General features: G+C 43.4%; 1 protein-coding gene across 2 annotated transcripts in view; it reads right to left on the bottom strand.

Moving 5' to 3' along the window:
* Window positions 1-16,180, bottom strand: part of LOC118214507 (insulin-like growth factor 2 mRNA-binding protein 2) — a 62,923-nt gene that overhangs the window by 9,558 nt on the left and 37,185 nt on the right. The window contains exons 1-7 of one of the 2 annotated variants that reach the window (XM_035394509.1): window positions 15,379-15,397; window positions 15,078-15,126; window positions 13,481-13,532; window positions 11,373-11,436; window positions 10,687-10,977; window positions 10,379-10,513; window positions 2,641-2,763 (exon numbers count right to left, since the gene is read on the bottom strand). In XM_035394509.1, the coding sequence (XP_035250400.1) occupies window positions 2,641-2,763; window positions 10,379-10,513; window positions 10,687-10,977; window positions 11,373-11,436; window positions 13,481-13,532; window positions 15,078-15,126; window positions 15,379-15,380 (716 nt within the window). In that variant the 5' untranslated portion in view covers window positions 15,381-15,397. Of the gene's footprint in view, window positions 1-2,640; window positions 2,764-10,378; window positions 10,514-10,686; window positions 10,978-11,372; window positions 11,437-13,480; window positions 13,533-15,077; window positions 15,127-15,378; window positions 15,398-16,180 lie in introns of those variants that run through there. The other variant, XM_035394508.1, reaches the window with a different exon arrangement.

Genomic DNA, 16,180 nt, shown 5'->3' with positions numbered 1-16,180 from the left:
GGCTCAATGGCAAGCTCCAGCGCACACCAAACTACGGAGGAAGAGGTCTGCACGCTATTTCGCCGAGGCTCTCAACCAGGCGAACGTTTCCCTGCTCCTGCTTACAACCTGAGGCAATTCTCCAAACCGCGCAAAGAGTACAGGTGAGCTGCTTAAACTATTTGAATAACTTGCGATGTTGGTGTTTGAGGTGCTTGGCTAAGTTAGCTGTATTGCCTACTGTTAAAGATATAAAATAATAAAAATATTAAATATACAAAAATATATAATTCACTGTCAAATCAAAATCAAACAGGCCTAGTGATTGTAACAGTTCTAGTTTTTTCCATTTTCGTACCGCACTCTAGTCTGAGTTGGCCTGCTTGAGAACGGCTAAAAACACGAAAACAATTCATAACAGGTAAAGATGGCTAGCGGCAGTGCGCCTGCCATGACAGTTCCACCAAACATAGGCCCTACCACTCTTTGAGAAACAAAAAAATAATAATTCATGTGTATGAATACTTTGCCCTTGGTTATATAATCAAGACAACATTGTCAAAAACACGTTTGGAAACACTGTCATTGCTCATTTTAAACTGAAAGAGGAAACGCATCTAGCTAGCTAACTTAGCCAAGCACCTCAAACACCGACTTCGCGAGTTATTCAGAGTTTAAGCAGCTCATCTGTACTCTTTGCGCGGTTTGGAGAAGTGCCTCAGGTTGTAAACAGGAGCAGGGAAACGTTCGCCTGGTTGAGAGCCTCGGCGAAATAGCATGCAGACCTCTTCCTCCGTAGTTTGGTGTGCGCTGGAACTTGGAAATTCCAAATTATTTTATGACATTCCAATGGAATGTCATAAAATCAGTTAGCGAGCTATATGTTATGTTATGATTAGCAAATTACGTTTTAGCCAGCTAGCTTGTTAGCAAGCACATATTTGGATATTCAATGTTGAAACTGCAGATGCACGTTTATTTTAGTTGTTAATTGTAATTACAAAATGTATTGACGGACATCGCGACAAGCCTACTTAAGATATATCAGCTGATTTAAAAATGTGTGGGTAGTTTTTATCAGCGATAAAAACAAACAGCTCGGTACTGAACTGAACACCATTACACAGGCGATCTGACAAGCAATATAAATCTTTATTAGAACAAGTACAGCACAAACAACATGTCACAAAATAGTAACGGTAGTACAAAACTTAATTCAGAGATATTTCACTTCGGTATAATAACATAAGTAATTTTGTGGAGCCTAACATTGTACTTACATAGCATTTGCCTCCCCTGTTGACCGTCAATGTTAACAGAATCGCTTTTCCACACAGTTGTCAGGCTCCCTATTCATTCATTTTCGGGACAACCGAGAGGAACAGAGACGCTGTTAACGGACAGCAGATGTTGCTTCACGCTACGAAAACACAATGGAGTCGCCTCCAGAAAAGAATTTATGTTATGTCGAAGTGAAACATCTCTTTAATCGGCTAACTTGATGTGGTTAGCAAGCTAGCTATTTAGCTTTCTGGTGAATCAGAGCTAACGTTATACTTACCTTCATAACCGAATATAAACTTCTCAAAAAAGAATTTATAGCCCTTGTCCAGTTTAGGCCGCTTAACGTTCACTGGCAATGCTTCGACAATGCGGATAACATCGGACAGTGAACGTTGGCAGAGCTATCAGGGACTGTGAGAACACACGTCGCTGTTTAGGCTCAATTTTTCGCTGTCAGAAATGGACTTGCGTCCGTAGCAACGGTAACCGGAAACAAAGTATCCCTACATCCGGTTTTGGTCGCCGTCTTGTGAAATAGGCCTATCGAACTGGAGAGACCAGGGTCCCTGGGTGACTGGGTGCTAATGGAGATCGAGCATCGCTGACTGGGAGCGTCTGCCATCTATGACTGGGAGTCCACAGCGGCGGGACTCAGCTAGCTTTCTCCCGCGGGCAAGGAACATGGCCCATTAAAGCCATGAGTCAACAGGTTTCTCATAACGAATACACAGTAATCACAACCACAAATCTGTGTGCATTAGCCTGAGCAGTGATGCTATCCTGCGTGTTTCTGAGCTAATGTGCTTTGATGATCAGGCAAGTCAAACTCACTGTAGAGAGCCTCACTCAGTGTTAGTCGGGATATGCGTGTGATTTATCTACTCGGGGCAAAATTTAGCCTGGAGACGCGATGACCTTGGCTTCATAAAGCTGTTTTCCATAAGGTCTGTTACAGTCCAAATTAACTTCAATTTACATCCGCAATCTGTCACAGGGTTTATTACAGCATTCATGCCCATAATTGATATTAACTCCTCATTTCAACATCGTGAACGTATTGCCCTATTAGAATAAACTAAACGGAGTACAAGACGGTCAACTATGAGCACAGCACAGCAATGTGGTGGAGTAGAGACAGCACTGGGTTTATAACCAGAATGTTGTGAGTTCAAATCCCAGAAAATAGGGAATACACCTGTAATGACTGTTACATTCTAGAGCACAGCCACAGTTCCTTAAATACAGGCAAATAAGCCAGCATCATAAAAGAATGAGACCGTATGTGAAAATATAAGCTCTGTGATTGGCCATGGGTAAGGGTGCCTGTGAGGGTCATAAAGCAGGGCAGGCTGTAGGGTGCTCTGGCTGGACACTTACGAGGAGATGGTGATTTTGGTCCCTGTCTCTTGCTCGATCTTTTTCAGGTTGCGACCCTCCTTCCCAATAAGCCGCCCGACCAGACTGTTGTGCGCCAGGATTTTCAAAGGAATCTGCTCAGCTCTGCAAAGGAAAAGGCATCACAGTATCTGCGGTAGTCCTATACACGGGATATAAAGTACACTCAGGGGCCACTTCCTTAGGTACACCTGCATGTTAATGCAAAAAAACCTGCTCCTCCAAACGGCGAATCGTGGCTGCAACTCGATACGCAGGTACGATAAAGTGGTTTAGGCGTTGTTTGAGCAAACATATTACAATGGGCATGACGTGGTCTAAGCAACCTTGACCGTGGTACAAGCGGCCAAAACCAGACTTCGTTTTTGAAGCTCATTTCCTGGTGTTGTAGTTCCTGGTTGCTCACTAGCGCCACTACGGATGGCTCCAGTATAGGTGTTTTCATATCCGGTTTCCATGTAAGTCTACGGTACAAATGCGATCAAAATACAAAGTCAATAATTTTTTCTCAAAAGAACAAATAGTCATAATAGGTGTATTTTATTGGTCTTATGACTGTCTTTTTTTTATTTTTATTTTTTATTTATTTTATTTTTTTTTTTATTGGTAGAAATTACAAAGTACAGGTTGAAGCATGAAAGTACAGCAATATGTAAATTCAAATGTTACAGTATCTTATTGAAACACAGAAGACATGGTACAATATATAAAATAATAGGGGAAAAATAAAATAAAATAATAATAAAAATAAATAAAAATAATAAATTAAAAAAAATTAAAAAAAAAAAAATTATAAAAGTAAGGTAAGAAAAAGAATTGTGTGAATATGGACATTCCCTAGTCAGTAATGGTACAAATAATTAAATTAAAATGAATATACATTACGATATACAAAGGTAAGGAGTGAGAACAACCAGTTATTTCAGTTACATTTCAACAGGGGGTTCTTCAAAAAATTTTTGTAAATATTTTATCAACTTTTGACTTTTATTGTCCTTTAGTATTTTAATTGACGATAGAAGTGAATCCAATTCAATCAAAAAGAGACGCAAGCAGGACGGGAGTTAGAGAATTTCTGTTTATGAATAAAAAATTTTGCAGTAAGAATAAAGAAGTTAACTACATATTCCAATGTTTTATTATTTTCGTTATCATAATAACAAACAATGTCTTTTAGCATGAAGGAATATGTAATATTAGAATTTGAAAATAAGTAAGATGCTAAATCTTCCCAGAATTTCTTTGTTATTTCACAGCTATAAAACAGATGGACAGGAGTTTCATCAGCTTTATTGCAAAAAGTACAAAGGCTGTCAATATCTATAAATTTAGCTATAAATGCTTTAGTTGGATATATTTTGTGTAGAAGTTTAATATGAGTCTCCTTGGTTTTATTAGAAATGCAATATTTATATGGTAGAAGCCAAGCCCTTTTCCAGCAAATATTCTCAATACACGTTCTCCAGTAGAATTTACCTCTTGGCACCACTTTGTTTCTTTGTTGAAAGATTTGGCGAATATGTTTGTTGATACATTTTTTGTCTGTGAGCTCTAAACCATCCAGCATCAATATTGGTAATGTATTATCCATCTTACCACAGCAAAGGTAGTTTCTAATTAACTGAATTAGCCCGGGAGGAATAGCTCGCATAACAGAATTGTATTCCTTAAAGGGGATTGGAAAGTTATATGTTTCCATAAACCTTTCATAAGATAAAACATTGCCAAAATCATCAAAAAGATTAAGTGTGTGATTTATATTTCTAAGGTGCCATTTTGGAAGAAATAGTGATTTATTTTTACAAGTAATATCACTATTATTCCATAGGAGGGATTTGTGCGGGGAGAAATTGTGGACATAGGCCAGTTTCCAAGCAAGGAGGGCTTGCTGGTGAAATTTGGATAGGCGGATTGGTAGCTTATGTGGTAAATAATTGCATTTTAAAAGAAAAGAGAGACCACCGATTTTATTAAAAATGTGGATTGGGATAAAATACCAAATAGAACTGGGATTTAGAAGGCACCTTCTTAACCAATTAATTTTAAAGGTGTTTACTATGTCATTAAAGTCTATAAATTCAAGTCCCCCTTCCTCTCTGGGGTTAGACATTACCGTTTTCTTAAGTTTGTGTGATTTATTTTTCCAAAGAAAATCTAAAAATGTTTTATTTATTTCACTAACTGTAGATTCCTGAACAAATAATGACAAGGATGGGTATACAAAATGAGATAGGCCTTCAGCCTTGGACAGGAGGACTCTCCCAATAATCGAAAGTTCTCTTTGAAGCCAAAAATTAAGGATGCTTTTAGTTTTTTTTATTCTACTGAAAAAATTTAAGTGTTGTCTAGTCACAAGATCTTTGGTAATATGTATCCCAAGATATTTAACAGAATCCTTAACTGGAATGTCATACATTACAGATTCACTGCAATTATATAAAGATAAAATTTCACATTTAGTTAAGTTTAGTTTTAGACCAGAGGCATCTGAAAAAGTTTTAATTAAATTAATAGCAATAGGTATATAATGTTGGTTTTTCAAGAAAAGGGTGGTATCATCTGCCAACTGAGAAATTTTGACTTCCCTACTAAAAATTGAAATCCCTTCTAATGTATTTTCGTTAATAATATTAATTGATAATAATTCTGTGATTAAAATGAACAAAAAGGGGGAGATTGGGCATCCCTGACGTACCCCTCTATTAATCTGAAATCTATTGGAAGTGTTAAAGCCAAGTATGACAGAGCTATTTATGTTTTTATATAACATATTGATAATGCCCACAAATTTATCCCCAAAACCAAATAGATTTAAAGTATTAAAGAGAAATTTATGTTCAATTGTGTCAAATGCCTTATAAAAGTCTAAAAATAAAATAACTGCTTTGGAATTTATCTCCTCTTTATAGTCTAATAAGTCTAAAATAAGTCTAATATTACTACTAATATGACGGTTTTTCATAAAGCCAGTTTGAGTCTCCGCAATTAAACAGTCCAATCCTTTCCTTAATCTGTTGGCATAGACCAAAGCCAAAATTTTGTAATCTGTTGATAGGAGTGTGATGGGACGCCAATTATCAATTAGTAATGAATCCTTGTCAGGCTTAGGAATGAGAGATATAATGCCCTGTCTCATTGTGGGAACCATCTCTCCTTGACTGATACACTGTTTATACATTTTAAATAAAGGTTCTTTAATAAGTTCCCAAAATTGAATGTAAAACTCAATGGATAACCCATCAATTCCTGGGGATTTGTTTTTTTTCATAGAAAATAAAGCAATTTTAATTTCCTCAATAGTAAGGTCAGCCTCGCATAATTGTTTAAACTGATCATCAATAGTACGGATTTTGCTTTGAATATTTCCAAGAAATGCCTCACAAGCAACAGAGTTAAATTTAGAACTATACAAATCTTCATAAAATTTGTAAACAAAGGTAGAAATTCTTTTTGGGTCTTTACATAAGGCACCGTCAATATTAAGAGCAGTAAGGGAATTTTTTTTACGATTTCTTTTCTCAAGGGCAAAAAAATAATTGGTATTTTTTTCCCCTTTCTCTAACCATTTAGCCCGAGATCTAACATAAGCACCTTTAGCCAAATCCAGATATGCTTGGTCCAGTTTAAGTTGAATATCTTTTAATACAACTTGTTCTTCATTAGAGATATCTTTTTTATTCAATAAAAAGTTAAGTTTTTCCATTAATTTTGCTTCTTTCATAGAATTTATGTGTTTGAGTTCTTTACTTCTTCTGATTGCACTGCATCTAACTTTAAATTTGAAGAATTCCCATTTATTCTTGTTTTCTTCGTCTACTGTATCTCTAAAAATGGTTTTTATCAAGTATGCAACCTCGCTATTAAAGTTCTTGTCTATCAAAAGGGAGTTATTAATTTTCCAGTAACCACGTAGATTACTTGAGTTCTGTGCACAACCTAGTTTCACAATTATTTGTTTATGGTCAGTTAGGGGAGCAGCTAAGTGGGACACCTCATTAATAACATGTAGGGCTGAAGTTGAAATTAAGCATAGATCAATTCTAGATTTTGAAGACAAGTTTCTATTACACCAGGTGAACTCCTGTTTATCAGGGTTTAAAAAACGCCATGAATCAGTCAAGGATAGATCTGTACATAATAGTTGCACCAAATTTCTGTTTAGACTGCTCTGAGCTATTCTAGGGGGAAATCGGTCTAATAAATCATCAGGGGATACATTAAAGTCCCCACAACATATTATATATGAACCTGGGTATTTATCTTGAAGATCTTTCAGCTTATCAGCTATTTGACTAAATAAAATTCTATTGGGAGAATGAGAATTATAGCCATATAAATTACAAATAATAAAAATACTGTTCTCCTGTTTAATCACCAATGATATCCACCTTCCATCAGTAAAGGCTACTTTTTCTAAAATGTCCCCTTTAAACTTATGCAAAAAAATAGAGACTCCTGCTGAATGGTTTGTACCATGATTAAAATAGGTCAAGTTACCCCATTGCGTTTTCCAATAATTAGCATCTGCCTCACTAGAATGTGTTTCTTGAAAAAAAATTAAATCCACTTCACTTCTTTTACAAAATAAAAAAAAAGCTTTCCTCTTAGTTGCATCACGAATACCCCTGACATTTAAGGACATAATACTTAAAGAATGAAACTCAACCTCCATAACAATTTAAGGAAAAAAAAAACAAAAAGAGAGAAAGAAAAACTAATACTGTACAGTCGTGAACGCTAGAGAGATTTGCTGACTGAAATCTCCTCAAATGAGGTAGTGATTAACAACATAAATGAGCCAAAAAAAGAACACTTTGAGGGTGGAACCAGTTCAGCCCAAACCTATTGAGTATAGCCTCTTCAACAGAACATAGGCTACATTTTCCATTTAGGAAAACGAATTAAATCAGAACTTAGATGGTTTATAAAAAAATAAGGCAAACGCATGACGCTCTGGAAGAAACGATCTAGAGAGTTAAATTGCAATTGAAGGATTGACCTGTCAGTGACATCAATTAGGCAACACTAGGGTGATTCAGAAAAGTCCACCTTTTTTCCGTTAATGAAAGCAAAAGGACCGCGGAAAGATGCTTTTTTTCCTTCTTCCCTCGCTTTTTTTACCATGGGCCAAAGTCTCTCCCTCGCGGCTTTGTCCTCCGGTGACAGGGCCTCCGCAATACGAAGTTTGTTATCGTGAAGAAACTTCGACCCCCTCGCTTCTTTCCACACAGCATCTCGCAACCAACGCAGTGCAAATAAAGCTATGATAGCTCTATGAGATCCGTCTTGTCGCCGCTGTCCGAGTCTGTGAACGATGTCAACGCCTCCTTTCAAGGAGTCGCGGAGTTTGGGTGCTACATTTCCAAAGATTTCGGTCACCACTTGTTTGATATTTTCTCCGTCCTCTTCTCTCACTCCATGTATTTTCAGCGACCATTTTCTACTGTAGCGTTGACAGTCAGCAACAGTGGATTTCAAAATTTTATTTTCCGCTTTCAAATCTTTGATCTCACGTTCCATGTGACATAATGCGTCTTTGTGTTGGCTAACATCCACGGAGAGTTGTTGAACGGTAATGGCTAGCAACTCAATTTGTTTAGAAGTTGATTCAGTCATTTTCTCAATAGCTGAAATTTTCCGGTAGGTCTCATCTTGCTTTTCGGAAAGTGCACGAATGGCTGCCAGCACCTCACCTGAGTTTTCTCGGCTTTCCCGTTTTGATTTCTTGGACGGGGGTTTCACAGGAGTATCGGTGATTTGATGTGTTGAGACGTCCGTTGCTAACTCTGACTTTGACTTATACCAATTAAGATCTTTCAGCAACGGATCTTCCAAGTTTGTATTTATTTCAAGTGCCGTCATGGGGTTGTTGCTAACGATGTTTACCGTTTCGTTCGCCATGGCGCCCTCCATTTGGTTCTTTATCGTGGTTTCAGATGTAAACTGCTCGAGATTTTCTTTCCTCAACCACTTTCGTAATTTCAAGTTAAGATAGTATTTCACCCTCACAAATATCCAATTATTAATAGGCTACGATCATAAGGTCAAATTGCGTTGTTAATTCACATAACCTCTTAAGCTACCTGACGGAGCGTAAAGAACACTCCCTCCTAAACTGCCGCCATCTTGGCCCCCTGGTCTTATGACTGTCCATGGGTCGATTTCATGATTTATTGCGTCATTTGGGCACAGTGCCAACATTTGTTCTGGACCAATGAGGTACAGCTTGCGTGGAAATTAAACTCCGTAAACATCTGATAATATATTTTAAAACATAACGGCAGACAGTCAGCTAGCCTCGTTCAGGTTGAGGGGCTTTTCCGCACCGGACTGTCAATCAAATTGTAAAAATCACAAGACCGCTTAACTCTATGGTTTTGGCTCCAAATCGAGAAAATGGCCGCGCCCGCCATTGAGCTTCAAAACGTGTTTTAGAGACCCACGGAGAGTCAATGGGTGACGTCACAGTAGCTGTGTCCATATTTTTTACAGTCTCTGCCGTGGTATGATCGCTGGAGCCCAACATGACCATTCCAGCATCTCAGAGACAGCAGCCTTTTCTGGGATTTTCATGCACTGCAGTGTCTAGAGTTTACAGAGAGAATGGCGCGATGAACAAAAAGCATCCGGCGAGCGTCGGTTCTGAGGACAAAAACGCCTTGTTAATGCGGGAGGTCAGCGGAGAATGGGCAGACTCGTTCAAGCTAACAGAAATGCCACAAATGCTGGAATGAAAGCTGTTTACATCAGCGGTGTGCAGAAGGGCATCTCTGAATGCACAACGCATCAAACCTTGAAGCGGACGGGCTACAGCAGCAGAACGCCACACCGGGTTTTGGTTCTGTCAGCTAAGATTAGGGAGATGAGGCTACAGTGGGCACACGATCACCAAAACTGTGCGACCGAAGACTGGAAAAAAACGTTTGCCGGTTTGACGAAACTCCATTTCTGCAGTGACGTGCAGACGGCATGGTCAGAATTTGGCATAAACAGCACGAATCCATCCAGCCTTGTGTCAACCGTGCAGGCTGGTGGTGGCGGTGTAATGGGGTGGGGAATGTTTTCTTGGCATATATTAGGCGCCATAATACCTATTGAGCCTCGTTTGAATGCCACAGTATACTTAAGCATTGCTGCTGACCATGTGCATCACATTCTGGCCACAGTCTGCCCATTTTCAAATGGATACTTCAGTAGGATAATGCACAAAGCATGCATCATCTCAAGATGGTTCCACGAACATATCAGTAGCGTCAGTCTAGTCCAATGGTCTGCACAGTCCCCAGATCTCAATCCAACAGAGCAGAGCTTTGGGATGAGGTGGAATGGCAGGTTCAAAATAGGATTGTGTGGCTGAAAAATTAGCAGGAGCTGCATCCTGCTATCGAGAAAGCATGGACCGACATCCCAACGGAATGGTTCCAGCACCTTTCTGAATCCATCCTGGAAAGATTTCAGGCTGTTCTGGAGGCAAGGGGGGTTTTACATGGTCCTTGATAGTTGTACCTAATAAAGTGACCGCATCCACTTTTGTGCACTTTCGTACGTCACTTTGGATAAAAGCATATGCTAAATAACTGTAATGTAGTATACGGTTGAGAAAACTTTATAAAAGTAAATGTTTGGAGATCTGGTGTAAAGCGGGTACGTTTGTGTGGGGAATTTGGTTTGTATTGGCTAGGAGTTTAGATGAAGGTTAGATAAAGGAATCCAGACTTACACCTTGGTCTCATTGGCCTCCTTCTGCATGATGTCCAGGATCATGCGGCAGGCGGAGGAGCAGCCCTCGGGGGTGGAGTGGATGGTGACGGGCTTCTCCGCAGCGCCCGCATTCTCCTTCCGATGTATGTCCACCCTGGGACAGACAGACACACCAGCCCTGAGATACAGACACCAGGCTCACACACAGCCTGGCCAACCAAACTGCAGCCTAGTAACTGGAGCCATAATGGCACCCGGACTTGCAGATGAAAGGTACTGAGGACTGGGACTGGCAGGTTGCCATGATGATAACAGGCCCTTACTCACTTGGACTGGGTCTGTTTGGTGACGTTCTTGATGGTGAGCCCCTCTTTGCCGATGATAGCCCCCACGAACTGCGTGGGGACGAGCATGCGCAGCGGGAAGTCCTGCTGCTGGTGCCGGGGGCCCCCGGGGCCCCCCGAGGGGCCGGGCTGAGGGCCGTCCTGGTCCCGCTGCGGCCGCCCCGCTCGCCGCGCCCGTGGGGTCTGGGGGGACGGGGCCGCGTCCACGTCCAGGATGTACGACACCCGGAAGGAGTAGTCCTCAAACTGGTGTCCCGTCAGCTTCTCGATCGCCCTGGCAACACGGAGGGAGGGGTGGTCACACGCCCGCACGTGGAAGGAGGCGTCTCTGTGATCCAGTCACTGCGATCAGCCATGACACCATCAGGTCCAAATACTGAACAATGCTCGAATAATTACCCCCCACAGGCTTTAGAACACAACCACATCTGCTGTTACATCGCAGGTGCGGCAACAGTGCGGACGCTCACAGCACAGTAGTGAGGTGAATTTAGTTTTGATTTCTTAACATAATTTAGTTGGCATCCTTGCCTTTAGTGGTGTAAAGGTCAAAATGGCCGCTTAACATTGATTTTTCTATTGGGTAGCATGATACACTGTACATAAACGCAAGCTAGCATGTATGTCATTGCACAGTGAAAATAAATGCCTCTAGCTCAGAGTGCTTACGCTTTAGCTTCCTCCTTGGTTGCGTACGTGACGTTCACCACTGCTGTTTCTGTATCAGTGTTAACTGTGGAGAGACAGAAAGCCAGACGGTTAATAGCGTTCATACCTACTCATTTGGAAAACGCTCCTTGGCCAGGCAGACAGCAGTACAGACACAGGGCTCATCAAAACAAACCAAATATTCCACCAAACGGTCAACAAGCACCCGGCCGGAAACTCATTCTCGCTGAGCTCTCCTCCGTAGCAGCCCGGCGATGAGGAGTTCTGAGAGCATGAATCAGACCCTCCCCCCCCCCCGTTAAACGGCCCGCTGTTCCTGAGCACCAGCGGCGCAGCCCCAACCGGAGGCGCGCGCGCGGCCTCCATTCCCGTTCCTGGTGAGTCACGCACACGCGGCCCGGACACCGGAGAGACCGCTTTGCGTTACGTTCACTATTTACCCGACAGGCACCCTTATCGCATTCACACTTTATAAACGCACACAGCCGAGCATGCCCAAGGGTGCATACCGGCAGAGCAGCAGGGGCGTAGGTTTAGAACCGACAGCCCTCGGGCTACAAGTCAAGTCCCCTTCTATCCACCATATCCTACTTGCTTCTAGGTTTGCATGCATAATGGAAAAGACATAGGAGACTACCGCAGATCCACTGTCAACATCCCGGCCTCATGGACAATCAGCACACGGTTCAATAAAGAGGACTACACTGAGACTACACTTCCAGGTGTGTCTGCCAGCTCTCTGGCACGCAGGGCAATGATTCACAGCTTAACAGGATCTCTGTTCGTCTGTTACTTCATTCATTTGTGTGTGCACAGAGTGAGTCTGTGTTGTACTCAACATCTGACATTACCAGGTTACACAAACCTTACCAATGCCTTGAAATTTGGATTGACTCATTACACATCTCAATTAAAAAAATATCTCAATAAGATGGCCCCATAGTCACTAGCCCCTAGCAAGGATTGCTCCACAGAGAGAGGTTTCATTTCAGAAGGTCCTAATAAAGACAATGCCAGTGTAAAGGGTTAGGATTGTGATGTCAGCGTAAAGGGTTAAGGAGGGTAATGTTAGTGGTTGCGTGGGTTGGATCTGGCACTTGGCCAATGGTCTTGCAGTCAGTACCACAACTGGGAGGGGGTTGGGGGGGGTTGGGGGGGAAATTGCGTGGGACTTAATTTTTGTCTTCCCAGAAGTACGGTGGGTGCTTGGATCCTCAGTCACCAGCGATGAGAAACACAGGCAAGTTTCTCAGGGAAATGATAGGGAGGGACACTGTCCACTTTAATAACCAAAACTCACATGCTTAATCTTGGTTGCTCTAAGTGTCAGAATTTGTGCTGGGGTGCTGGGGTGATTTTCCAGAAAGGACATGATTAACCAGTGCCCCCCCCTCCACCACCAAGCATTTACCCCCCCCCACCCCCCCAGGAACTGCTGCACACCTTCCATTAAACACACAGCAGCTACATACATCACACCACCTCCTATGCCTACGATAGCCACAGAAACCACTTGTCTCCAGCAAGCATTTCCCTCTTAAACAAAGATGTTAAGTACTGCACAAAAACACGGTCATAAAATATAATACATAAATCCAGCCGCACCCTTTCCCTCTGTGTACAGTATATTATATACTGCCAGTTAACCCCACCCAGGGCCAGGAAAGGAGGTGTAACTGCGTAATCGACTGCTTTAATTGATCAATTAAGTGCCGAACAACAAGAAAACCCAGCAAACCCTGTGGCTCTCTGGGACCTGGGTTGGGAACCTCTGTTCTAGTGGCACAGGGTACAACTGAGCATTAATGGATAGGAGCCAAGTTTCTTTCCTCTAGTTGGGCGAAGAGTCACTGTAGCACATATGGCGTACAACTGGATTAAAAACTTTAATAACAACACCACCCACGTTATTTATATCAATGTAACTGAGGCTACTATAATCACAAGTAATAAGTACCATCAGGAACTTACATTATACAAATTCACATTATGGGACTGAACACAAAGCATTGCTTCTGTGAGCTACTTCTGATGCCATCCCCACACAAATGTATTACAAGAAGAGGCCTTTGGATTTTAGGTGAGTTCAAGAGCTGGGGATATATTACCTTGTTCCACGTTTTCTACGGTACCGTACTGTGCTAAAAGGCCATCCAAAACCTGTGGTAATGCAGGGAGAGAAAGGGTCAATACACACGCACACACACACACACACACGCACACCCACCTACACACACACTCACACACACATATCCCCACACACCTACACAAGCACACACACACACACACACACACCCCCACAGACCCACCTACACAACCACACACACACACACACACACACACACACAATACACGTACACACAAAATTACTCAAATACACACACACACACACACACACTGAGACGCACACTTTGTTTGCACCAACACCCTCCTCCGATGCGTGTGAAATTTATCAGCTATTCTGAGATCCTGTTTGTATAAATTAGGCTGCGCTGAATGTATTTCTCATGACCGAAAGGCACATGCTATAGGTTTGACATGGCTGTTACCCGCGGCGAACCCTCACAGAGCGCCCGTGGCCACGCCTGATTTCGGGCGGCTGAGAGGCGGCCTGTGTGTCCCCAGGGCCGGGCCTGCCATTTAGCCCAGCGGGACAGGCACAGCACGCCGAGCAGAGTTAGCATGCGCGCAGCACAGTGCTCTACCGGCAGGGCCCACAGTGAGGGCCTGGGCACGCCCCACGAGAGAGAGAGAGAGAGAGAGAGAGAGAGAGAGGGAGAGAGGAAGAGAGAGAGAGGGAGAGAGGGAGGGAGAGCGAGAGAGAGAAGGAGTGAGACGGAGACAGGGAGACAGGGAGAGAGAGAGAGAGAGAGGGAGAGGGAGAGAGAGAGGGAGAGAGAGAGGGAGCACAGCGCAGGGATTTCAATTCCCGAGCGAACACTCATCAGGAGTGGCTGTTGCAGCCGGCCCTAATGATGACTGAGGCAGGGGAGCGCGGCCTCCCACACTGTGTGGAAGCAGAGCGCCGGGGTCAGGTGAGGGTCAGAGCCGTGGCTTGGGGGGGGGGGGGGATTAGCCCCGCCCACAGAGAACAGCAGCTCTGAGTCGAGCGCATGCCCACCCACACGCCGACCCAAGGTAAACGCCATGACAACAGTCTGCCAGCGTCCAAACGACAGGCCGCCTCATAAGTCTAAACTCCTCCCCAGCTCTGGTCTGACTGGAGCTATGACTCCTAACTGTGGCAGTGATGTTATGTCTTTGGTCAAGAAATGAGACTTCTCCCCCCGCCCACCCTAATAACCCCTCGCACGCAAGCACGCACGCACCAGACCTGGGTCAAATACGTATTTGTTTTTGATTCAAATACTTTTCTACGCTTTACTGATCTTGTCTGGTGTATTGGAACCAATGAAATATTCTCAAAAAGTGCAAACCCCACCTTCTGGTCATATTGGCAGGCTCAATTAGATCAGGCAAGATCAATAGTGTGCAGAAAAGTATCTGAATCCAAAACAATAATGTATTTGACCCAGGTCTGTTTGTCACGGTATCATGTGAACACCATGTCAGTCAAACTGGTCACTGTGCTGCTCCATAGTGTACAAACCCAGGGATTACACTACTCTTGAAGGGCAGGGCACTCCTATCCACTCACTACACACTACAGCCACAGAGCGCGCTCAGAGACCCAGCCAAACTCACCTCCCACTGCAGGTGCGGAGGAATGTTCCGAATCTGAATCTTCCGACTCCTGCTGACGGACAGGGAGAGAGAGAGAGAGAGAGAGAGGAGAAAGAGAAAGAGAGGGGGAAAGAGGAAAAGGAGGGGGGGGGGGGGGTTAACAGCTGAACCATACGAAAGTTCTGTTTTTTTTTTTCCACTGGCATTCAGAAGCAGATGAACCAGACAGTGTAGGAAAACATGTTTTCATTTCCTAACAAGAACAGCCTCCTTTCCGGGACACACACTCACGCACGCACTCATCACACGGCAGGCAGCGCACATAATTATCTCCTCCAAACCCGACCGAAACGCGCCTCACACTTCGCCACGTACAGAACGTTCCTTAATGGCTGCAGATTACAGAGCAGAATCCGCACACTGACACAGACCAACTAAAACCAAACCAGGCCATTAAAACTGCTTTCCTAATAAGTGAATCGATGTTAGAGGTGGAAGTATACATTACATTACATTTATTTAGCAGATGCTCTTATCCAAAGCGACGTACGAACAACTACAAAACACAGATTCGATAAGGTACAATACTCTTTTTTTAGTTACAGTTATTTATAGCCAAGAACACCAAGTCCAGTTCACACTGTGAAAATTATTCTGACCTAACCTATGCTCAGTCAAACCAGGGGGCTACAACACTAGGACGATAACACAAAGTGCAATAAGTGCTGGAGAAGTATAAAGTGCTCAACACTCAGCCAGGAAATACAGGAACAGGTATAAAGAGTCTGCATCACAGGATGCCATTTTACAGCTGGTAGTCCTGCTCTTCACACCGGGGGGAGCACTGGGGGTTGTGCCGCGGGCGTCGGTCAGGGAAACGAGGGCTCGGTCAGACGGACCGGACGCCCTCGGCCCCGCCCCGACCTGACCTGGCGCGGCGCAACCGGCGCTTCCTCCTCACTGAGCGCGCTCCCGGACCCGAGCCGCGCGGACCACTCCGCTGCACGCGGCTTTCTGACAGCTCCATTAGCGTGAGAGCGCCCAGAGAGGGTGAGGGACGGGGGGAAGGGGGGGGGGGGTGGAGTTCTCGCTCATTTGTTGACCGGTGATGCATTTTGAGCATC

This window comes from Anguilla anguilla, chromosome 15 (genome assembly GCF_013347855.1).
Source record: "Anguilla anguilla isolate fAngAng1 chromosome 15, fAngAng1.pri, whole genome shotgun sequence".
In the NCBI taxonomy this organism is placed as follows: domain Eukaryota; kingdom Metazoa; phylum Chordata; class Actinopteri; order Anguilliformes; family Anguillidae; genus Anguilla; species Anguilla anguilla.
The sequence above is the reverse complement of the archived record's forward strand: the minus strand, read 5'-3'. Positions and strand labels throughout refer to the sequence as shown.